This window comes from Nestor notabilis, unplaced genomic scaffold (genome assembly GCF_000696875.1).
Source record: "Nestor notabilis isolate BGI_N333 unplaced genomic scaffold, ASM69687v1 scaffold2585, whole genome shotgun sequence".
Taxonomy (NCBI): domain Eukaryota; kingdom Metazoa; phylum Chordata; class Aves; order Psittaciformes; family Psittacidae; genus Nestor; species Nestor notabilis.
The window spans coordinates 25,291-49,096 of NW_009929630.1; the positions used below are offsets into that span (position 1 = coordinate 25,291).

The following is a 23,806-nucleotide window of genomic DNA, read 5'->3' on the forward strand; positions in this document are numbered from 1 at the left end:
ACATTTGAGTGTCTCTTATCAGCCTTTAAAAAGAAAATGCAAAAAAAGGAACTTACTTAGCCTCCATTTAGAACATAAATAGTTACATGATAGGCCTTTTGATGTAGGAGTCTGTGCAATTTTGATAAGAGTTGCTATTACCATAGTTGTAATGTATTTTGTCTTCCTCTTCTTCCCCGTGGCCTGCAGCTGTGTATGCCAGGCATGAGGGGTGTGCTGGAGGCTCTCTGTGGGCCATGCCATCTACCTTTTTGCTCTTGGAAGGATTTAAAGACATTGTATCCTAAAGGCTATAAAATTTGGAGCCTTCATAAGATGGTTTTCTGGATAGGTGAGATACAGACTTTTTACTGTTGTCTGTAGGAAACTAATATAATTACCCTTTTAAATTAGGCTGTGTTTCTGTAGTGTGTGGTGTACTCCCTTCAGCCTCCCAGATATATCTTCTGCTTTTAGGACCTACTGCATAAAATTCTGCTTAATCCCAACAAACTGTTTTAAAATTAAACCTATCTTAAACACTTGTGGAACTTCAGCATTAATAATTGGTGGTGGATGTGTGGTTCCACAGTCAATTTTAAAGCAATGCTGCATAAGATGCTATTAAAAGAGGTGGTCCCACTCAGTCTTCTGGTTTTGCCACACCTCTTATGGATGGCAGAGCTACCATCAAGGAGCTGCTGTAGCATGAAGGTCCCTTATAAAAGCAGCCAGAGTTTTGTTTAAGTGACAGGGAAGCACACACCTGAAGAGATGCCTAATGGTACTGACTTTCTGGTGGTGCTGTTAATTTTCTCTTGCTTGTGCTCTGAGAAATCCCAACTGTCTTAACCACCTTGTGGCAGCAGTCGTGGTCAGCTTTCTGGTGCTTTGTACCGTATAGTAGTAGGGCATGTGGTGTACAGTATTTTGAGGAGAAGAATCAGCATCGTGAGATATGTCAGAGTTTGCTGCACTGAAGAAAACCCATGTTGATAAGAAGCTAGATAAGCCTCGTCAGGGAGGGTTGCTGGTGTTTCTGGCCCAACAGCTGAAGTTGCTTGCCTTGTGTCTGCTGCAGTGATTCCACACTTATGCCTGTTTCTGGCATGTGCCATGCTACATTGGGTTGTTGGTTTGGCTGGTGGCATGTTCTGTTTCTGGTAAGAGTGCTGCACGTCTCAAGGGAAAGATAAATTATACCTTCAGGAATGTGCTTTTGGAAAGAGGCAGTTTTTTCCCCCCTCTGTCCAAGGGATTGGAAAGCCTTACATAGCTAACTTAAGGGAGTTCTGTCGGTAGCAGAAGTGCGGTGGATCCTGCATGGGTATGCTTCATGCTTGTGCTGAATTTGAGCTGTTAGTTGCACATTCTGCAGTTTCTGCTGCATGCCTGTGGACTTCGGGCTCTCCACTGCCGTCTCTCCCACGAAATGAAGCTTTTTTCCTCTTTCCTAGGGCTTTGGGCAGGGTAAGAGGCTGTGTGGATATTCCGGATGGCATTAGGTTCCCCCTGGTGTGCCAGGCTGGTCCTCAGCATTAATCCAGCTTCCAGGCTGGGTTTGGAAAGGATTTCTCCCAACCCTCCTCCTGCCAATCTGATCATGGGGAGGTGTGTTCTAAGTGTAGGCTTGCAGTGGGGTTTTTTTGTCCTATTCTGTAGTCTGGGCGGGGAGTGTTGCCTAGGATCATCAGAAATTTAAGCATGTATGTTAGCTAAACTCTTAAGTCTCCCATGCTAGTCCATTGAGGTTTGTGGGATTTGTCTTGTTGATTTATGTGAGAGAAAATCCCAAGGAGAGCAGAGAACTGGTTAGGAATGTGGGGAGGAGGGAGAGAATTGTCCTTGTGCTGGAAAACCTTTGTAATGTAAATGAGCCATAAATCAGCTCTTTAGTTGTCTAAATGCACTATCTTCCTGTCAGACGGCAGTCTGGCACAGACAACTTGTCTTGTGTAACACTTAATATACTGATAATAACTTTCTACCACTATTTTTCTGGAGTGGCTGTTTTTATTTCAGTAGGTGTAAACACCTAGCCAATCACAGGTAAATTTAAATTGTATTTTATGGTTTTGACATAACAGTGCATTTCTGTCAGCTGCTGGATTCTTGCTTTCAGTAATGCTTCTATAAATACATGGCTTCAAGGTGTTAATCACGTGTTTCAATCAGCCTTTAAAAATCAAGTCTCCTTAAGATTTATCTGTATGCTCAGTGTATGTGATAAAAAGATGGTGCTCCTCTATCCACCTGGAGCACAGCAGGTGCTGCATGTAGCAGTTCTGATTGCCTAAGGCTGGGAAGGGTTTTTTGGCATTACAGAGCTATTTTGTGGTACAAATGCTGCCACCACCACCTCCCTCCCACCCTCCCCTCCACCCCGCTGGGTTTTTTTCCTTGCAGTCTCAGAGTGCATTATAACTACAGCATATGACTCTGGTCCCGTGAACCATTTGAGCATTTCAGCGATTTTATGCATATGAGGAATCATGCTGTTAGGTTCAAGAGCAGTGAAAGCTGCTTGTGGGAACAGAGCTGTAGCAGGGGTGGTGGGAGCAGGCCCAGGGTGCTGCTGCTGCTGCAGGTGAAACACCAGGGCACAGGAGAGGAAGAAGGGCCAGCAGCTCCGCACCCACCTACTGCAACAGGAGTAGGATCCAGGAAACTTTCCTTCCCTGCCCTGAAGGGAACCGGCACGGTGGGGCAGCGGCAGGCAGCAGGACGGGGTGTCGCACAGCACCCGCCTTATCTGGCTCCTGCCGGCCGCATCTGCTAGGAGGCCGTTGTCCGTGAGCGCAGCAGGGGACTGCTTCCTCCTGCTGCTCCGCAGCTACGGGAGGAGGAGGCACCAGCCCTGCCGCAGCCTGGGTGCGTGTGATTGCTGCCGGGAGCGAGGGCGCTCGGTGTTAAGCAGAGGGGTTGCCTTAAAAGATCAAACTTTATGGTTTTCTCAGTTGCTTATTCTAGTTCAGCGCCTATCTGAAGAGTGGTGGGACCTCTTTGGCTTACAGAGTCTGGAGAACACAGAGATGGAGCAGAACCTCTTGTGTTCTCCTCTCGACCCTTCTATCATGCTGGTGGAGGGCAAGATTTATTCTTTGCCTTTTGTTTTTCACCTGCAGTAGTGGCTTCTTCCCCTTCCAACCACATGCACTTTGATCGCATGTTTAAAGTTTCAGCTGAAGAGTAAATGAAAAGATCCAAACTATTTTCCAGTCAAAACTGAAAGCATAAATATTGTAATATTTGATATAAAAAACATAGAGAAATTTTAAGACATAGTAATTAACATGGTAATTAAGAAGCGTAAATATAATGGAGGACCTACTACACTAGTGTAATGCTTTGGCTACTGAAAAATATTGGACCATGCAAATACTCATTTTAGCATAAGGTATATGCATATGAGAAGTTTCCTTGGTACATGCCTGCTGTGTGACTGACCCATGTAGGCAAGCCCTACCCTGTCTTGTCATCTTCATACTTGTTTAATGGCCTTCTGACCATGGTATTAGAATGGTGGTGCCATATTTTTTTGTATAGAAGCATTGATGTAAACACTTCCTCTTGTGGAGGAGGATTATCTTTCCCATTTATGAAATACCCATTGTATGAGACAATACCAATCATTATTTCAGACGTTGAAGCTACAGATTCCTCTTTTCCCCACCTATTATCAGCATTGTTGGGTGTTTCTTAGAACTATAACCCATGTAACAGGATCTTCAGTGCGCTTGGGCATTTCGTCTCCTGTGTCAGTTAATGGGAACTCCGTTCAGGAAGCCTGTTAAACTGCTCAGTGTGCAAACTAGGTTACATGTTTTTTGGGGACAGTGAATTCCAACGTAGAACTGAGACACACAGTGAGTTGGTTGAGTTTTGTTTTTAATAATTACTGTGAAATACTTGAAATACAACTTCTTCTACTTGTGTCAACATGCTTCTTGCTGTAAATTTGTTCCTGAACGGATGAGTTTGCAACCTTTTTGTAAGCATGTGCACAGCATCTCTCATGCTGTAAGCTCCAGCTGTGATTAACAGAATTCCTGATAAATATATGGTGATATTTGGATATATGTGACATGATTATGAAAGTTAGCATTTAAAAACATAAGTTCGAGTTTCTTTTTAGTGCTGCTTCTCCCCTCCCCCCACCTGTCTTCTCTATTAATAATAAGAAAAGAAGTTGTATGTTTTTTTCTCTATGTTTTTTTCTTTTTTAAACTACTTTTGTTTATAGAGTGCTGCAATGACGTAGAGAGCCTTGACATTTAAATGTTAATTTTTAAGGTAACTTTTTAAGTAAAAGCAGGAGCTAATGCAGAGACAGGTGCTTTAAATCTCAGTTCCCGTCTTTCTCTAAGATAACCCTTTTAGTGGTCATTTAAATAAATAATTGCATTTTTTACTTCAGTTTGATCACTGACTTCTTGACCGTGGTTACTTCTGGATCCCCCTGACCTTGCCAGTCAGCAGAGTCACACAGGTGACTTTACTTAACAGAGTCAACTTATTTAAGATCCTCTTTATTAAGAAAACAACAATTTCTTCTCTTCCCTGCTGCTGTCAGAGAAGCAGTCACCATTTCCTTGTACTTTGCAGCAGAGGAAGCTACCCTTCTCCCAGCCCTCACAGTTCAGACCTTTTTCTTACCACTTCTGCCAGCTGATGTCACAGGGAGTGTTGGCTCGGGCTGGCACTAAGCGTGGGACAGCAGCTGAAGGGAGCCCAGCACTGGCTGGAGGTGACTGAGCAGGACTGTTCCTCGCTGGCCAGGGCTTCGGTGCAGGGAGAGCATCTTGCTAAGCCACTTTGTGAAGAATCTGTTGCATGTGTAGGAGCAGTTTGGGGTGATTAATGAACTCCACAGTGGGAGAAATTGTTAGCAGAGAAGAGGAGAAGCAGGATGGGAGTGCGGTAAGAGTAAAGTTGGTATTACTGACAAGGTAGAGAGCTGTGGTGCGGATTTAATTGAGCAAGCCTGTTAAGTGAACATCAGGCACAGTTAAAGGAGTTGACTGAAGAGAAGGATTTCTTCATTTTGCCCTTTGCCTAAAGCTGTTTTGTGAAAGCCTGCAGTAACTTGAGGTTGGTTATAAGAGAAGGAATTAAACAAAACAGCTTTCCAAAATCCTTTCCCTATGGAAAAGATATTATTAAATTGTTGTTATGGTAATGGGGTGCTGAATACATCTTAACCTCTTTTGCTAAATAAACAGAAAACATGGGGATACTTTTTTTCTTTAAAAATGGAAAGTTTATTAAGCTGTATGGGAGCATATTCCTAAATGTAAGAAAATAAAAACTTTCTGGCAGCTCAAAATGCTCTTGAACTTTACCCTAGGAAATTGTGATTATTTCCCCCCTCACCCGCAATATATATATGAGACCTTAAGTGGATATTTAAAATTTCCTGATATCAGTCAGAAAACTGGGAGGAAAATTGACATATTTTCTGTCAGAAGGTACAATGTATATGATTTCCCAGAACAGCTTTACCAGAAATCCTTCCCTCAACATTATAGATGATGAAACAGAGGCAGAATTACTTATTTTTGTAAGCTAAGGGCAACATCAGGAAGAAGATGGACATACCCTGATTGTCAGTACAGCATTTTAGTCTTTGGAGCATGCCCACTTTCTTGACCATTGCTGATGACTGACCATGTGTGAAACCTGGTGCTGGCATTTGTTATAAATTAGTAACAGGAATTCTGGTAAAAGTTGAAATTTCCAGTTTTGACCTGTGCTGCTAATATCAGAGCTTTATGTGGTTGTTGTTTGTCATTTGGAATGATCAGATCATGGGTTACTTAGTGTCTGCAATCACAGTTGTCCTTGATAACTATTTCAGAGTTACTTTTTTTGTATTTTTTTCCCCTTTGCAGTTAATTGTTTAAATATTTCATAAAAAATGTGTTCCATCCCTTATTTTTGCCTTAATAGTCTGTTTTAATAGTAAACATACAGCCTTGTGCCTTGCTCATTTCCAAAACGGGATACATACCAGCATGAAATGGCTGGTGTTGTACGGAGCATGCTTTCTTGCAGAGTGGAAGCTCTTTAGTTTGAGGAAGATGTCTCACTGAGGGGGAACAGTTTTGTATTCGTTTCTGTTGTGAAGTGAAAGTAGCCACACTGAGGAAGTCTGGAGCTAAGCGTTACAGTCTGGCAAGCAGTCTGACTTCCTTTGGCTTTGCAAACAGTAATGATTTATTTTGTCTGAGATTGTATATTGGTCAGGTTGCATTAGATGGGATGAGAGCATAGCCGTGCCCGGAGCTGGCTGGGTTGTGCTGACACCAAGCTGGTGAAGGGGAGATGGATGATCTATGTGGGCTGGAATATAGCTGACTAGAATCTGACCAGTGGGAGCCTAATGGGGGTTTTTACTGTAAATTTTTTTGGGTTTTTTAATGTCATGAATTTGATTTATTTAGCTGTTCTGGATGGGTGAAGAAAAGCATGTAGGGTACAAAGAAATTATTACATGTTGAGTGCAGAGGTTTGAATTAAGATGAAAATGTTTAATTCTGAATAAAATAATTGGGATGTATAAAATTTTGTATTCAAAGTAAATGACCAGGAATCTTGCTAGGAACAAACCAGATTAAGATGCTTGTACTATTTTAAAGCTCTTTTTTACAAGTTTGGTTAATCTTACTGCATAAATGCATAAATGGATTTTAAAAACAGCATTTGCAGAATATGATCTGTTAGTGCTGTACAGGATGTCAGGCTGATTGTATGCCAGATATCAAGGCATGTTTTAGAGGATGCATATTGTGGAAAATTCCCATTTGGGGGACTCTGTTAGATGCTTTTGTTTCTAAAGCATAAATTGTCTCTGATACATGATTTTTTTTTTCTTAATCGTAAGTCGTAAAAATCATGACTTAGGAGTTTTTTTAGAATATTCTACTTAGTGCTCTTTGTCTATGATTAATTATATATCAGATGAGGTTCTATGCAATTGTTTGTTAGGCATCTCTGTTGAATACTGTTAACCAAAACCAAATTAAATTTCTAGGAAAAAAAAATGTCAGATTTCCATTTCTTGATTGTGTCATTGTCAGAGTTGCAGAGCATTACTGGTTGATTGTAGTCTTCTAGTGAAAGTTGTGCAGATGAGATAACCCGTCCTTTCTCTCATCAGTTTTCTTTATACACTAACCACCCACTGTGTTAGTGTAATGGGTGATTCAGGCTGTTTTATTTTAAAAATGTATTTGTTTTTTGTAGGCAGTCAAAAAGAGCTGGGTCTGGAAGATGAAGCAGGCCGTTTCTTGAAATCTTTCCTAGCGCTTTTCCTGTAAGTCAGTGCCCAAGCTATTAAGCGGTCAGTTGCAAATTGATTTAAGTGAGCACTGCTAACCTTGTATTTTTACCTGCCTTCTCTGAGATTATGTCCATTACAGGTCGTTAGTCTTCATTAAATGGTATGAGGATGTTCTTTGTGTTCTAGAAAACTTCTTGCTCCCTGTTCCTTCTGTAAGGTAGATGTTTGAAAGATCTCTGCAGCCATTCACAGTGCCCATTAAGAACCTGTTCCTCTGATTCTCATGGAACTCAGTGGAAAAGCTGCCATGCCATCCACTGTATACAGTAATAGACTGAAAACTTCCACTGGGAAACTCTATTTGGACAGACTTGGGAAACGGTTTATTGGTTGTTGCTCAGAAGACACTTAGAGGAGCTGCCTCTGTATAAATTCAGAAGAAATGTTCTGCCTGTCAGAACCAATTGGCTTGAGAAATATTATCTGGTGTGTAAATGAAATTACAGATGTGTAAAATGCTTCAGAAACCAGAGTGGTTTTGCAGATAAGCTGTTTCTCCCGCCCTCCCTTTTTCTCTCTCCCTCTTCCTTCCCCCAGCAACTTTCCTGGTAAAACACTACATATCCATTGACTTTGATACTGAAAAACAAACATCCTCGGCAATAACACCTTACCCATTCACTGGAAAAGATGCATATTGTTTTGTCCGGAAGGCTGATTTAATTGCAAAACCTGACACTGAGGGGTTTCATTTATTTATTTATTTGGCCTTTATCTGCCTTTTGCTCTCATAACCATTAGACTGAATATTGTTTTTGTTCAGAGAAATCCCCTCTGTGATTTTGGCCAGGCTTTAGAGACCCCTTGTCCTGGGTTCAGCTACAGCAGTCATTTTTTCTCCTTCTTAGTAGCTGGTGCAGTGCTGTGTTTTTGACTTTCAGTCTGGGAACAATGCTGATAACACCGATGTTTTTAGTTGTTGCTCAGTAATATTTACTCTGACCAAGGACTTTCTCAGTCTCATGCTTTGCCAGAGAGGAGGGGAAGCCAGGAGGAAGCAGAGGCAGGACACCTGACCCAAACTGGCCAAAGGGGTATTCCATACCACAGCACGTCATGCCCAGTATATAAACTGGGGGGAGTTACCCGGAAGGCCCAGATCGCTGCTCGGGTCGGGCTGGGTATCGGTCGGCGGGTGGTGAGCGGTTGTGTCCTTTTCCCTTGTTATTCCTCTTATCATTATTATTGGTAGCAGTAGTGGTTTGTATTATACCTTAGTTACTGGAGAGCTGTTATCTCAACTCGTGGGAGTTACATTCCTTCGATTCTCCTCCCCATCCCTCCGGGAGCGGGGGGAGGAAGGAAAAGGGGGGGAGTGAGCGAGCGGCTGCGTGGTTCCAAGTTGCCGGCTGGGCTTAAACCACGACACCCCTAAAAGCAGCATCTTCCTAGTAGAGCTCAACCCTAGGTAGAGTTGCAGTAAGTCTGACTTCTGTCATGAGTGACATGAATACTTGGTTCTCATATGGTATTTTTCTAGTGTCAGGGTTGCTACTTTGAGAATTGGATGGTCATTGCCTTGAATGGAGCAGTGGGAGTAAGCTTTGCACCATCTCAAAATCTGGTGCCTACCTTGAGGATGGAATAGATATTATGGAGTGCCCAGGTTCTTGATCATTCTTACCTGAAAAGCACCTGTGGTGCTACCCATTCACAGCAGCAGCTGTGTGCTGAGGATGCTATAGTTTGTGTAGTGAGCTCTCAGTGGGCTGTAGTATGTAGGAATTAGGCAAGATTAAACATTATGGAGCAAAGCATCAGTCTGTTACCTTGCATTGAGTCAGTTCAGGCAGTCATTTCTGCTTTCCTCTTTTCTATCACTAATGGACCAGTTCTGTTACAGCTCTTTACTCTTAAAGTTGCCTGGGGCAACTTCAGAAACTCTAGTTCAAATGAGTATGTTTTAAGGAAAGTACTGACAGAAGCTGTTAGTATTGTCACGTGGATTGTTGACCTCTAAAAGAGGTTTTTCTCTTTATTCTCCCCTCTCCTCAAAAAAAAAAAAAAGTTCAGTTCAGTGTTTCCATTAGCAACTTTTTTATTGTTTTGGCATACTACGTTTGTACTATAGAAAGCTTTTACTTAACAGAGTTCGTGATCAAAACAAATAGATTAGGAATCTGAGGACAGAAGTCTGGTGCAGTGCGAGTAGAAACGGGGCTGCTAGTGGGTGCTTGCTGGTTTGCGTATGCTGGAGCAGATGATTTGGGTACTCTGATAGGCACATGTACAGGAAGGTTGCCGAGTCACTAGAGTAAAAAGTCAGGGATGTGTTTCGTTTACAAGTCTGGAGTCAAGTACAACCATGGTAAGGATTTGCCATTTCAGCATAGAGGGCTGCTTTGCAAAGATTTCTTCCAGGGCTAAATATAGACATTGTATATGCAGTGTGACTGTAATGTTTTGCGGTTGCCACAGCAGCCTTTGTTCTGTGGCATATTAAGTCAAAAATAAGCTTCCTCTGCATACACAAATTTTCATTAGTCTAAACAAAACACTTCATTAGTTATATAGATGTATTCGCTTTTATCTTTTATAAATCCCTGTAGGTTGTTTTCACATGTAGTCAGAACTTGATGTGTAAAGTTTCACACACAATAAATCTCATTTGCTGTGCAGAGCCTGAACTACTACTACTTGTCTCACAAATCAGTGGGTCTGAATGAATGGAAAACCACAGCATCTTCACCAAGTTGGCTGCAGAATGTTAATCTCCTGCTATCGTATTTTGGGAAGCTTTTAAGAAATACGTATACATATGTGTGTGATAGACACAGCCTTTGCAAGACAATCTTTTGAAATGTTTCACTGGAACATGTTGGTCACATGTGGTCTGAGAACTGACACTTCTAAGAGGTCTCAAGCTGGGATATTCTAAATTTGGGAATTGGTTTTAATGTTTTATTTAAAACAAGAAAGGTGTGTAGCCTGAAATGTCCTACTGTAATTCTGAAATGCTCTGTGTATTTATTTTTATGTTGTAGCTTGTAAAGAATATATTAATAGCATATAAATATAAAAGATTGGACAGAAGAATTTCTGAAATTCCTGCATTATGTTAGTAACTTAATACATTATGTTTTTCCTATGTAAACTACTGTTGTGAGATCATGTGACCTTTTACCATTTGTGGTGACCCGTTGTATCTTATATGCATAAATCTTCCTGTGCATGTAACAGTTTTTACCATCAACAACAAAAATATGCTACTCCCTCTCCTAGGTACCTTGTAACTTAGAAGCTAAGGTACTAGAGAGAAGGTCCATTAGATAGATGAGTTTTTCATTTTGTGTGGTACGTGTTAGAGATTCTTAACCAAGGACTGTGTTAGTGATGCTCACCCTCAAAGTCAGCCTTTGCTCTCGCTAAGCAGACTCAGTGCTAAAGATGGTGATTTAGCAGAAAATTCGATGTTGGGAATCTTGAGGCATCTTTCTCACTTGAGCTGTGCTTTAAGGAGTCTTCTAAAAAGAAAATACTCTTGTTGCTATAGTGATAATTTGGAAGATTTGTCAGCAGCTTGTTAAGAGTTCTCTCAGAAGAGCTATAGCAGCTGGAAAATGTTCCTGCACAAGCAGTTTGCAGCCACATTGGTCACATTGTGGAAGGGGCTGCTGGGTGACACTTGGAGTATGAGGTGGTGTGGGTTGTGCAAGAACAGATGTGGAGTAGCATGGGTGGCGGCTGGGAGATAACCTTGGACAAAATGGAAAGAAATAACAAGTTTGTATCAAAACAAGTAGCTTTATAAAGCAGGAGCAGTTGGCTGTGAAATTGTTACGTTAGCTGTTGCATTATAATACATGATGATCTGAGGTTTTGTTTTATCCTAAGCTTCATCTTGAAAACATGACTCAGGTATCTCGTTTCTGTGTTTGGATGTATGGTGATTTAAAACAAAACAACTTCTCCATGTTCTTTGTTTCTTTTTCCCTGTCGTTCCTCCTCAGTAAACAACAGTAAAAACTTTATTACTTTTTTTGTTATTCTTGAGAAGATAGCCTTGAGATGATGATACAATTGTAGAGTATGCTATAGGATAATCTTAGTTTCCAAGTTACTGATGCAAAATATGTGGGTTTTACTGAATTCTGAAAAATTCTGATGTTAAATTAATTTTAAAAAACTCAAGTTAGCAAGTGAGTTAACTTGTCTGTAGAGGTTGGCATCATGTTAATGTTTTGGGTTTTTTCTTTATGCATAGTTTGAAAAAGAAAAGGCAAGCCAAACAAAACACTGAGACTGTCTCTGCCAATTCCCCTGGATCTCCTGTTTCCAAAACACCTGAGAGAGACGATGAAAGTAAAGTTACTTTGGAGCAAATCAGTTCCTCTGAAGACAACTGTAAAGTTGCTGGGGAAAAGGAAACTGCTCCAGACAAAGAAAAGAAAAAGAAAAAGTACAACCAACTAAAAGACATCAGACGCACAGAACTTAAAAGATACTATAGTACTGGTGAGTTGTATTTCGAAATACTATAGCATTAGCATGTTTGTTTTGGTAGCTTGTAATGTACTTTTCTCATATTCTGTATGCTTTCCTTAAAAAGATAATTGACATTGGATAGCCTTCCCATAAAACCAAACAATTTTAGATATCATATGCTTCTAACTTTAACCTTGCAGTTCTCAAAAAAACCCCACCCATATTTCTTGTTTCTCAGCTCTAAACTTCAGTGTTGTTATAGACAACAATTAAGTTTATTGCTGTATTTAATTTTTTTTTTATTATTTATTTTCAATATTTTATGGCATTTTGGTTCAGGTGGGTTTTTTTGTGGGGGTTGTTTCATAAATTGATGTGTACTGTTTAAGGCTGCAGTCTTAATTTGTATTCATTTTGTCTGTTGAAGTGTGAGCAGGTAGGTAAATTAGCTACATATTTTTAAACAAGATGTAAAGGACTTATGTGCTGGAAAGCTTGTTTCCCTTTCACCCCCCCCAACTGTATCAGTACCTCAGTTAATTATAAACACCTTTTTTGGATTTATTCTTGCAATTAATTCCAGAAAAAAAATAAATCAGTTTGTGCATAAATATGTGAGATGAGTCACACATCTATTTGCAGTTCTGGACTGTAATTCTTTAGATACTCTTAAGTAATTTTAGATGTAATTTATGAACTACTTCAAATTTTCTCTTGCTCACACAGTGTGCACTTGAATGGCCAGCTCCTAAGTAGGAGAAAGAAATGAATCCACAGTAAAAATGTTTTTACGAGTTTGTGCAGGCTGTGTGTGCAGACTACTCCATACCTGGAGATCGTCTTTTATGAGGCAGCACAGGCCTTACCAAAAAGAAGGTAAAGTTTGGTGCAGTGTTTCCTGGCAAGCTCAAGAGTTCACAGTGATTTATTGATCAGTCCAGAATTTTTGGCAGGTTTGAATCTAATGAGATCAGTAGTTCGGAAATTAAAAGAAAACGTGCTTGTCTGTCTGAAGTCCTACACTGTTGTTGAAATAAAATGTGTGGAGGAAAATCGGAGAATTGTTAATGAATGAACCTGTGAATGCTATTTTTTTTTAATTTTTTTTTTTTGGTACAACTATAGTTTAAAAAAGGCACATACACCAAAATACAAACTTCTGTTGCATTCCTTTTAAAGTGCTTCTCCTAAAAGTGATTTATTGTTGGCTTGTACCTAGGGGAATTTAGGGTTTTGTGAGGTAGCTGAATTTTGTTTCTCTAGTATTTCAGTAGGTTTGTGTACAAAGCTGTGACAGTTGGCAGTTGCAGTAGCAAGGAGGAGGACGGTAGCATCCCTGTTTCTCATAGAAGAGTGTAGCAGGACTGATGAGGGAGAACATAAGGTTCTCCAGGTTGTCTTTGGCTGGTGATCCAGCAGTCAATACAAACTCAGGTTGTACTAATGTTTGATTTGTAAGTGTGCCCATATTTTGTGTGCACTGTCATCATTGTGGGGGTAGCTTCAAATGCTACTGGCCATCATGCGGTTGCAAAGCCTCTGGGTTCTGCAGAACTACAGAGTTTCTGTTGAGAACTACAGTAATTTAATGCTGCTATTGGACTGTGCACAGACCCCACTGGCAAAAGCCGTAGAGAGAGAGACCCCTTTGTTGTTTAAATGCCTGCTTTTGGCTGTTCCTAAATAAAGACTTTAACCCAGCTAGAGCATCAAAATTGTGGAAGTGAAAGTTTAAAGAGAGATGGAAAACAGTTGGTTGTGAATCAAGTGCAATAGCTGCATATTCCCTATGTAACTCAAAATGAAGTAATTTCGATGGCATTATTTGACATAGTACTTTTAAGTCTGCATGTCTTACAGCAGACTCTGTCCACTGCAGCTATAGCTGTTGGTGGTCACCTGCTTAGCTGCTTGTTACTGCTGCTCTCCTGAAAGCTGCTGCCTTTGTGAACATGCCAAGCAGTTTGAGAGCTCTCCCTACACCCGCCACAGCCTGTAAGAACTGGACTTGTTTAAATAATGGCCTTTACCTGCATGTGGCAGAGGACAAAACTATCTATCTCACAGAGCTGAGTTCTGCCAGGAGGTACACAGTCAGCAGTTCCCTGCTGGAAGCCATATTAGCTGCAGTGGTGGGAAGGTACTGCCAACTCTGTAAAGAGTTTATTTTCTTAATTGCTGATCTGCTTTCATGCACGCTGGCTGGCAGGGATTATCCATGTGTATCCACCTGTTTTCATATTTAACATTATGGATGCGTCTACTGCAGTTTTTTTTTCTTCCATGTGATTTTCTGAGTTGTCCCTTTATTGATGTTTCTGAGGTGCTGTGGCTAAAATAGTTTCACTTTCTTATGGTTATCCATTTTTAGAGGTGTTCTTGCACAAGGGCTTGGGGGTTTTGTTTGATGGTTGTTTCTTCCCAGTTACCTAGCTTTGACTTAGTGTCTAGAACGTTAAGAAAATGTGATGCAGGAATTACTAATTCTTTTTCTAAATGCTTTCTGCACTTTGCCAAAATGCTTTGTTTTCCTAGTCAGAAGAAGAATCCGTTAGTTGTATCAACAGTCTTGGATATTCTCATCTGTATTGCTAGGATGATGCATACATACTTTATTTTGTGGCTTAATGGAGGTCTTGTCATAAGATGCTTCGAGCCTAGAAGGGTTGTGTCTGTCACTCTAACAGAATGAAGACCTCTGTCCTCTGAATAATCTCCCTTTCATATTTCACAGAATTGTAAGTCCTTCTTTATTTATTATTTTGTTTGAGATTGGGGTAGGAACATCACAGATCACTATAATTTGTTCCTTGCACACCATGTCCCTTCATTAGAAGTTTGTGAATGTGTTTGCATTATGAATTTGTAAATGCTGTGTCATCCTTGCTCTCAGTTTGAATGTTCTGGCTTTTAATGGACTTACGCAAGGGCTGATACTGTGTCAGAAAGATGGTGTTGGCTCGGTAAATCCCTCTTCTCCGGTGGAAAGGCTGTGAGGCAGTTTCTGAAAGATGCAGCGAGCTGGAGGTGGCAGTGCTCCCTGCCACACTCTGCAGAAGAGAGAGTGCTTAGAAGTCTTTTATGATACGGCGAAGATGGAAGCGCAGTGGTGGAGGCAGGAGCTCCTCACCTGGTCTCCCGGGGCCGGGCTGCGTTAATGCCTGCAGCCGGCGGGTGGCACCGCCGAGCCGAGGAGGAGTTGCGGCTCGGGCGTCATGTGTAAAGGGATCCTCCAGCATCCATCTCCCCAGCCATCAGCGTGCTGTGCTGTACAGCATATCTGCTAGCACTGTGGTGGCACGGTTAGAAATAACCTAATGGTATGAGGTGCTGAGCATTTCTCTTGAGGCACTACTAAATGGCAGAATAGGTCCCACTGCCAGAAGGTTTCTCCAGTATAGCCTCATATTTTCTTTTCTCTTAGCACTTAGATTGTTCTTCAGTGGCTCTCTAGTTCTGGAATAATTTTTACCATTCAGTCTTCAAATCTTAGCCTATAAGACATTGCTTTGCAGGTATAGCCCTTGTTTTCTTGCCTTAAACCAGGAAGGCTGATATAGCTTGTTGTTTCCTGAGGACTAATGGAAATAACATTCCTTTCTCCTTGTTTTTGCTTCATCTCTTGGCTTATGTTATAGTTGGCATCTTAGTTTTGTCTTACCCTTTTGGCTGTTGCTGCTGCAGTAGTTTGCTTTCAAGCTTGCAAGGATGTCTGGCACTGTGCAATGGTTATATAGGCACCCTGCCTGCTATACCCGATGCCCAGGGTGTTCTCCTCTTCTTCTTGGGATAACCTAGTTGGCCTAATTCTGCAGCTTGGCTGCTTGATTCAGACACACTTTTTATGGGAAGCCTGTTTTGTTGGAAGATGTTGATATGCTATGCTTTAATACTTTTAATTTTTTTTTCTCCTTTCCATTTTTCTTTTTCTTATTGTTTTGGGTTTTTTTTCCCCTTGATTCACTGGCTCTGAAACACTTCCACAGACATGCGGTGATTTGCAGGAACCCAGCAGTGGAATTGTAACAGCTTGGAAGAACCTGTTTATTTGCTCTAGGGCAGGATGCACATCTCTGGGATAGACCTGTTAAATGGACTCCTGAGAGATGAGGAAACTAGGATTCCTGTCAGGAGTTGCTAAGATGAATGAAGGTGATTTTGTGTTTTGCCACTGTAGGCACTGGGACAGTAAAAAAATGTGACCTCCTGAAAGCAGGCATTGTAACAATGGTGTAAATTAGGGTTGAGCACAACACTGAATTTCATCTGTATATTTATTCCAGTATGATATAATGTGTCTTTCTACCAGATGTGCAGAATATAACTATATCCCACTGATTCTGCTTGCAGACATAAGTCATTGGCACTATGTGAGAAATTAGACTTCATTAAAGAATGCATCATAAATAAAGGTTTTTGGTTTAGGTGACTTGTGCCATGTTACATGCTACTTTCGTCTTATCAGCAAAACAAAATCCAGTTGGTTCTGCTCTCTAATCATAAAGCCATCCTTTCTCATTCACTGTATGGTTTTCAATTTCTGCAGCAAGTGGGAGGTGAGACTCACAAAACCTCCTCTTATTGTAGCTCTGATTTCTGTCCAAAACAAGTGAGAGTCCTGAACATCACAAGAGGGAAAATGCTATGTGCCCGTTTAATGAGATAGAATATTGCATGTTGAACAGGAGGTGTGAGAGTATCTCCCGAAAATCCAGAGGCAGAAAACTGATGCCTTTTTGACTTTTCCTCCCTGCCACCACTGGGGCAGGGGGTGATACAGTGTGGCATGTGTGTGGTTACCAAACCTCTGAATGTTCTGGGTAGCTGGCCAAGAACAAATATTAGTAAATAAAACAGAGAAGGCATAGCAATTTTCATCACTTATAATGTGGTGAGGTTTGTCCCAGCTGGCACAGAACCAGCAGAGGCAGCTCCCGTGATACCAGCAGTGCTTACTCTGTTTCAAAGTTGAAAGTTGCTTGCAGTGCCGTGAAAACTCAGAGATAATTTAAATTTAATAAAAAGGTGGGGCACTTATTGAATCCACTTTGCATAATAGTTTCTAATAAGTCAGTCATTTGCTAGTTAGGCTTAATCTAAAGTGGACTTTTCAGTATATACTGACTGGAAAAATTGAAACTTCCTTCTGCTAACAAGTCCTAGTTTTGTCTTTTGTACTACCTGATATGGTTGTTCAGCAGTAGGATGTAGCTGAGAACTTAAGGTGCTAGTCATAAAAAGGTAGAGTGCATTTCAAAAAGAATAAGAAAATTAATGTAAGTTCTTGCTGGTAATTAGCTAACTGTAATCAGACCTAATCTCTGGGGGCTTGATTTTGAAACCCTATTCGTGTAGCTAAGTATTTCGTATTCTAGAGTTATCCAAGTGATTTACAAACCGGGCTACTCAGTGTTGTGTTAAGGTGCTTAATACAACATTAAGAGGAACAGGATCTGAATTTTCCCAAGTTCTGAGACTCTCACTGTAGCCTTTGTGTTTCAGGTTGGCTTCAGACAGCAATAATGAGAGTGGATCTAGAGAGTGGTGAAAAGGGAAATAATTTGTTTCTTCCAGAATAAAGATCTCAAAATTAAATCAGCATAGGGAGGAGTTTGCTTGGTAGCAATTGTCTTTGTAGAATAACATGTGGAATAATTTACGTATGAGTGTAAACTGGTTGTAGTAGGCAGTGGCTGGTTGGGAAGCTTCAAGCAGTTGTTATGTTGGTATTGGTTGCTGAAGCCATGAGGAAAGAATGAGGTGGAGAAATGACTGAAAAGCAGCCTGTTTCAGCTCACTTGTTTTGGAATAAGAACTAATGATCTCAAATCCCAGTGGATCAGTGTTAAGGCCACCAGGTTATATTCAAGCTGAGTTGTTAATTGGTGTTTACTAGAAACTGTCGTGTGCTGAAGGGATGCCTTGTCCACATGCAGAAGAATTTGATCTGAGCAGTAAGTACCAGAAATAATGCTATTAGCACTTCCGAACATTTGGATGGGCGTGTGGATGCTGCTTGTGGAATCCTTTCCTTATCCTAAATTACTTGTGTAAGTAATTAAAATATCATAGCAAAGAGTTTTAGCAGGGTGAGCAGACTTAGGAGATGGAGAGAAACAAGTGGAGATCAGAAATCAGGGATACCTTTTTAACAGTACCAGTAATTATTCAGGCAGAAAATTACAAAGTGGAATGTATGTCACTGGCAAAAACGTACCAGGATTTGGTATTTTGTAAAAGTTATATTCTCCTGTAGCAGTTACTAAAGTAAAATTTAAGATAGTGACATCCTGTGATCTGTTCTGCAGAGGCTGGACTAGGGTGGTGACATGACGGGAGTTTTATCAGCGAAAACTGATCGCACTGCTGAAAGAACCAGGTGCACTACTAAGGGCTGTCTCTTTTCCCAGGGCCTGAATCTTCGGGAAGAGTGAACATTTATGTTTTTAATTATATATAAGTGCAGATGTACTTAACGCCTCTGAAAACTGGCCCTCGAGGGAGCGGGGGAAAGCTGTGGAGCAACTGGTCACGTAGCACACTGCCAGGCCGTGGCAGGTGTGTGCGTGCAGGAGGGGAAAGGGAAGCGTGTCAGGAGGGGAAAGGGAAGCGTGTCAAGAGAATTAATGAAGAGACTTGTCCTGTTTCTGCCAGGGATAATGAAGGGAAATATGCCTGTGTGGTTAGCGAGTCCTTCACTTCCAGGATCCTCTGGCTCAGCATGTTTGGGGTAGTCTGAGCTTTCCTAGCTGCCTCCTGGGTCTTGTGCTCACTGAGTTACTGTTTGTGTCTGCAGGGGATGTGCAGCTCCTTGGATGTGATTGTGGTAGTGTGCCTTGTCCTGGGGGAAAGGGTTGGACTCACACAGGTTTTTCTTTTCAGCATTTTCCAGGAGGGCTGTTGACCAGGCAGACTGGATCCTTTGCCTCTTCCTCCACCCAGGTTTCCAAGACCCATGCCTTGGGTACCTGTGGAGCAGTTCTTTGCAGCACCCAGATATATCCGTGCTGAAGTCTGTTCCCCTGCCCAGTGACTCCCTGTAGCTCTCTGGGGGATCTCTGCCCACAGAGAAGAGGCAGAATATTCTCTTCGTAGCTGCAGAACGAGGAGTACATTTGTGAGATTTCTGTCTGTTTAAGGCAGGAATATTTGTAAGCCAAGCAGATAAGGAGTGTGAGATAGTGCATTTGAAATCATTGCAAATCTTTTGGTCTCCAAGCAGAGGCTTGAGGGAGTCATTCTCAGGGAGTCTGTGTAACTCAAGCCTGGTATTGTCAAGGCAGGCTTTTAATTTCTCTTCTTCAACAAATTCCCATATTGTGCATGATATACACTGTTAGAAGTTCACCTAAATGTTCTGAAAAGCAGAACTCCTTTCACGTGCATTTAAATAATAATAGGAAGTTAAGCCACATCTTTTTCATTTTGTAACACTCGCTCCCAGCTTTCCCTACTGACGTTTCCTCACGTCTTGTCAGTCTGTCACAATGTCTGCGATGCGACTCAGCAAGTCACGCTTGGGATCAGTAACGTATATAAACTGAATTACTCTTTTCTATGGCTGCTGAGGATCTGTGTGATGAAGTGCTGGTGGTCAGCAACGCATCACATGCTGATGTCATCTCTGCACACGAAAATAGGGCATGTCCCATATTTTTAGAGTCTGTGTGATTTTCATCTATATTTTTAACCTATGACTTTGTAATCACCAACTGATAGACAAGCAGTACAGCATGTGATTTGAAGAGGTGTCCTGGTTGACTTGCATGGCAGAACCTTCCCAGGCAAGTTGCTGCGCATTCAAGCAGCAAAATGAACGAAGGAAAACAGCATGTGTGGTGTTAACAGTTTTCTAAAATGTGTATGTTGTCTTCTGTGAGCCCTGCTTTGTTGCCAGACTGGTTTTCCTCAGTCTGTAATGTCTTTGAGTCCCTGATATGGTGGACAGTAAAAAATTATATGGTGGTGCTTTTGTGGTAGATGAATTCAGGTACTGACACTTATCTGAGCAAGATTCACAGGTAGTGTCATCTGCCAGACCACTGAAAACAGGATGTAGAGTTTGCACAAGAATTGGGTTTCTGACCATACAGATGGATATCAAATGTCTGAACAGCTCATCTGGGCAAGTTGTAAGAACAACCTTCTCTTGTCTGATTTAACAGTATGTGTGCCTTGCTTCTTGCATTTCCCAGCAACACAGCATATTGCTGTAGAGCATTCAAAGATTGACATACTTCAGCTGTGCTGTGCAGTTTGATCTTGATTATGAGTTGATAGCCCAAACACCTGCATGGAGGACACCTTCAGGTGATGAACACTGCAGTGTACTGAATAATGGGGGAAAAGCTTTCAAGGAAGTATTTATCAGATACTTTTTTACCATCTTTATTCAACTAAAAATGATTTTAAAGAAGTCCAGGGAAAGTAATTGATTCATGTAATTCACCTTCCTAATTTTTGGACTGTAGGCGACTTCTCTTTTAAGTCCATGGTTTCTGTTGTGAGATGGTAAGGCAGCTAAGACCCACTGACTTACAGATTTGGCAAAGCACAAAATTCATTTTGTCCTGCAGCTCCACCTGGCTTTATCAGTGCACCCAAGAGTACCTTTCTTCCTACACAAATACACACGGATAGCAGGATATGTTACAGGTAGACTGTCAAACACAGGGTTCTTGGGGTTGGTTGAATGGTCCTGGACTAGAAACTGGAAGAAGTGACAATGCACAGCTTCTAATCTTGCATCTTTGCATTTCTTTTATGTGAGTAAAGCTAAACTCTGGGGAGGAGGTTTCCGCATGCTGAGTCTGTGAATTGTCTTATGCAAGTTGGTATTTCTGTGGAAGGTTGACTTAACATTGTGTACTTCTATAATGTTAATCATGTTAGTGGGGAACTAGACCATACTGTTGCCAAGCAGTCTGGAGGATATAACAATGCACTTCTGGGGTTCTTGTAGTGTGCGTACCACACACACCAGTAGCAGCCCATGCTGAAGTTCCTATTGCCGCATCTTTGCTTTGGCTGTTATTCGCACTTCTTAGGTTGAAGACTGCACGTGTACCCTACACGCTGTGTAATTACATCCCTAATAGTGTTAGCGTCGAGACAAACACATAACCACCGGAATGGTTATATGAGGTGCTTTATTGACGCGCCAGGAATCAGGGGTACGCACCCAGATCTGATTCCCACCTTGCTACAGCACGTTTCACAATTTATACGCATTCGATATAGGTAGCTACGCCCGCTAATACATATTCATTAGGAAATTGCTTCATCAGTCCATTACGACATCAGCCTCTCTTGCGCTTGCGCAGCCCCCTCTGGTGGTCGTCCAGTGGTCGTTCCGATGAAGAAAGTAGTCTTCCTCTGATGAAGAAAGTAGTCTTCGCACTGTCCTTTTCACCTTTTCCCTCTTTGGAGGGGCTCCAACCGTTAATTGGATGCAGCATTCTCTTATCTTTACTTAGTTACTTCTGATAGTCCTTAGTGCTGCCCGGGTAGATCTCCACAGCACACTCCTCCACATCCAGCCCCATGGCACATTCTTTTCCTAAATTCTTTTTGCCATATATGGTCATGTTAGTTTCTATTGCTAAAGCTATTATGGTTACTGAGATATAAAACAGCAAGGTTATAACATCTTAAAATATATATAAAGACCTTCTATTAATCTATGGATTCTCAAATATAATCACTTTTAATATTCTATATGATTATTTTATCATAAAATTTCACCTTTTTCTAACAATAGCTGTAGACCTCATGGGTGGTGGCTGTTTAAGCTGCCCTTAAGTAGTAGACATCCACTGTTGCAGGTTGCCTTTTGTGTGGGGAGAGACAATTATTAGTGGTAAATGAAAAGCAGATCAGGAGGAGTCCACAGTTTTCATGATACCGTGATGTAGTTATCCAGAACTCATGAGAAAAAGCTCCTATCACAGAAATGACCATCACTTCCTATTGTTACAGGCATGTCAGAGTTTCACTGTGACTATCTAGGGCCGGAATAAATACATGGTTACAAGTACTTCCACAGTAAGTGTAGTTAGATCGTATATGCAGAATGCAGGTGAGCATTTGCAGATATTTTCCCATCTGAAATTTTCTGTGTATTTCCTTTTGAACGTTACACTTAAAGCTTTGTGTAACAAGATCTCCTTCTGTTTCACTACTGCTTTGTCTATAGGCAGCAGTGTGCAGGACACCTGGCTGTGGAATGCAAGTTAAAATTACCACACATGTCTTTGTATCCAGGCAGCATCAGTAGGAATTAAAGGCAGCCTTCAGAAAAAGAATTGTGCTAATGTGTAACAGGCATGGGACTGATCATGAAAAGAGAAAACAATTAATTGTCCTTTTTCTAAAGGGCAGAATAGAGTTAGGATCTGGATCTACCACCTGACTTCTTCAGCTGTGATGGGGCTGGTTATTTCAGTCATTTCTACCCTTCTTTATTTTCATCCCCATTTTCTCTCCCAGCCTCATCCGCCCCCTTTCCTCTCTTGTCCTCAGTGCTGGCACCAAGCTTGGTTAAATGCTGCCTCACCCTGGGAGGATTAGACAGGTTGGGATGGGGTGAGAGTTTATACATTAGTGCAGGATGTGCAGAAACTAAATCTGGGAAGCCATCTACTGTTTTAAAGCATAATCCAAAAACTTAAACTCCCCAGAAATGAGGAACTAAAAACTTGGTTTTATACTGTAATACAAATAGATCCAAATTGTACACTGTTGCATTTTGAAATAGTGTTGGTCAGGCTAAAACTTTACGTATGAATGTAATTAATGGTGAAGAGCACTCTAGAAAATGTGTGAAAAGGTAATAGAAGCAAGATTAACTCTGCTGTTAAGATGTATAACTTCTAATTCCATGATGCTTATATTACCAATTTATTCCTGGTACTAAAGGAGCTGCTTGTATCTTGGATCTTGTTTTTTGATACAGTAACACAGTAACAGTTGTGTAATTCCCTAGAGATAGTAATTGTCTAATTCCTTGCAAGTACTAAACTGGTCAAGCTCTATTTCAAAACTAATGGGTGCTTCCTTCCCTCTTACGTCTGTTAATTCTCCTTACTGTTGTCTTGTCAACCAACTTTTTTGTTGCTAAAGCTTACTGATTTTATGCCATCTGAATCTTTCTGATTGCCCCTCACAAATCAAAAATAGGTTTCATATGCTTAAAAAGGTTTTCTTTTTAAAAATTCTTCCTTAAAGTGGCCCAGGCTAGATTTAGACTATGTCCATGTCTAGTAACTGTAGTTTTCTTAGCCAGTAGTTTCAGAGTACAGCTGAGTGCCACAAAGAGTTTGATGTTCCCCAGTGTGAATGGTTAGGTCTCTTGCTTCCTCCCCCTGCTAGGAACTGTGTTTTTTCTCTCCCTTTGAACTGACACTGGCATTTATGTGACCACAGGTTAAAAGGAGTCAATTCACAAGACTGATAAAGAAAAAAATTGAGATTGTTATTTTAACCAGTTGAGTAATCTCTCCGTGGGATCAGATGAGAGCCAGAGTCCATGGTAGAAAGAGATGTGAGGAGGGAGCAGCAACTCTCCTTTTAGAAGCTATTAATTTGGCTTATGAAACCATACCCCTATGTCTTCCCTGAAGTAGAATTCAGTGTCACTGTCACTGCTGAGTGATGTGAGATTGAAGAAATAGAGAGTACAAAAGTTGTATGCTTACTTCTTTGTGGTCTAACTTTTTAAATCTTTTGAAACTTCAATCCTGGTTTCTGCCTTAAGTAAGCTGTGTTTAAAAGGTACCAGTCTGATTTTCTAGGCCACTGCACCTTTGCTGAAGTCAAGTCAGCAGCTGTGTGGGTTTTCTTCTTATTGCATCACTTAAACCGAAATCGAATGATTCTTGACACGTGATGCTTTCATTTTCTTTCAAGTATTTGCGTGTGGGGGAGTTTGGTTCATCCTGTAAATGCTTTCCTCTACATAAGCACTACTGACTTTGCTTTTGAGCTCAAAGTCTTGTACGGTTACTTTCAGTTATTTAATATGCTCTAAATGCCCTGTAATTTAAGAGCTGTTCACATTAT

General features: G+C 41.1%; 1 protein-coding gene across 2 annotated transcripts in view; it reads left to right on the plus strand.

Moving 5' to 3' along the window:
• The window catches only part of NCOA7 (nuclear receptor coactivator 7), a 64,321-nt gene that overhangs the window by 6,336 nt on the left and 34,179 nt on the right, over positions 1–23,806 (plus strand). Inside the window, exon 2 of one of the 2 annotated variants that reach the window (XM_010015054.1) lies at positions 11,526–11,776. In XM_010015054.1, the coding sequence (XP_010013356.1) occupies positions 11,526–11,776 (251 nt within the window). Of the gene's footprint in view, positions 1–11,525; positions 11,777–23,806 lie in introns of those variants that run through there. The other variant, XM_010015055.1, reaches the window with a different exon arrangement.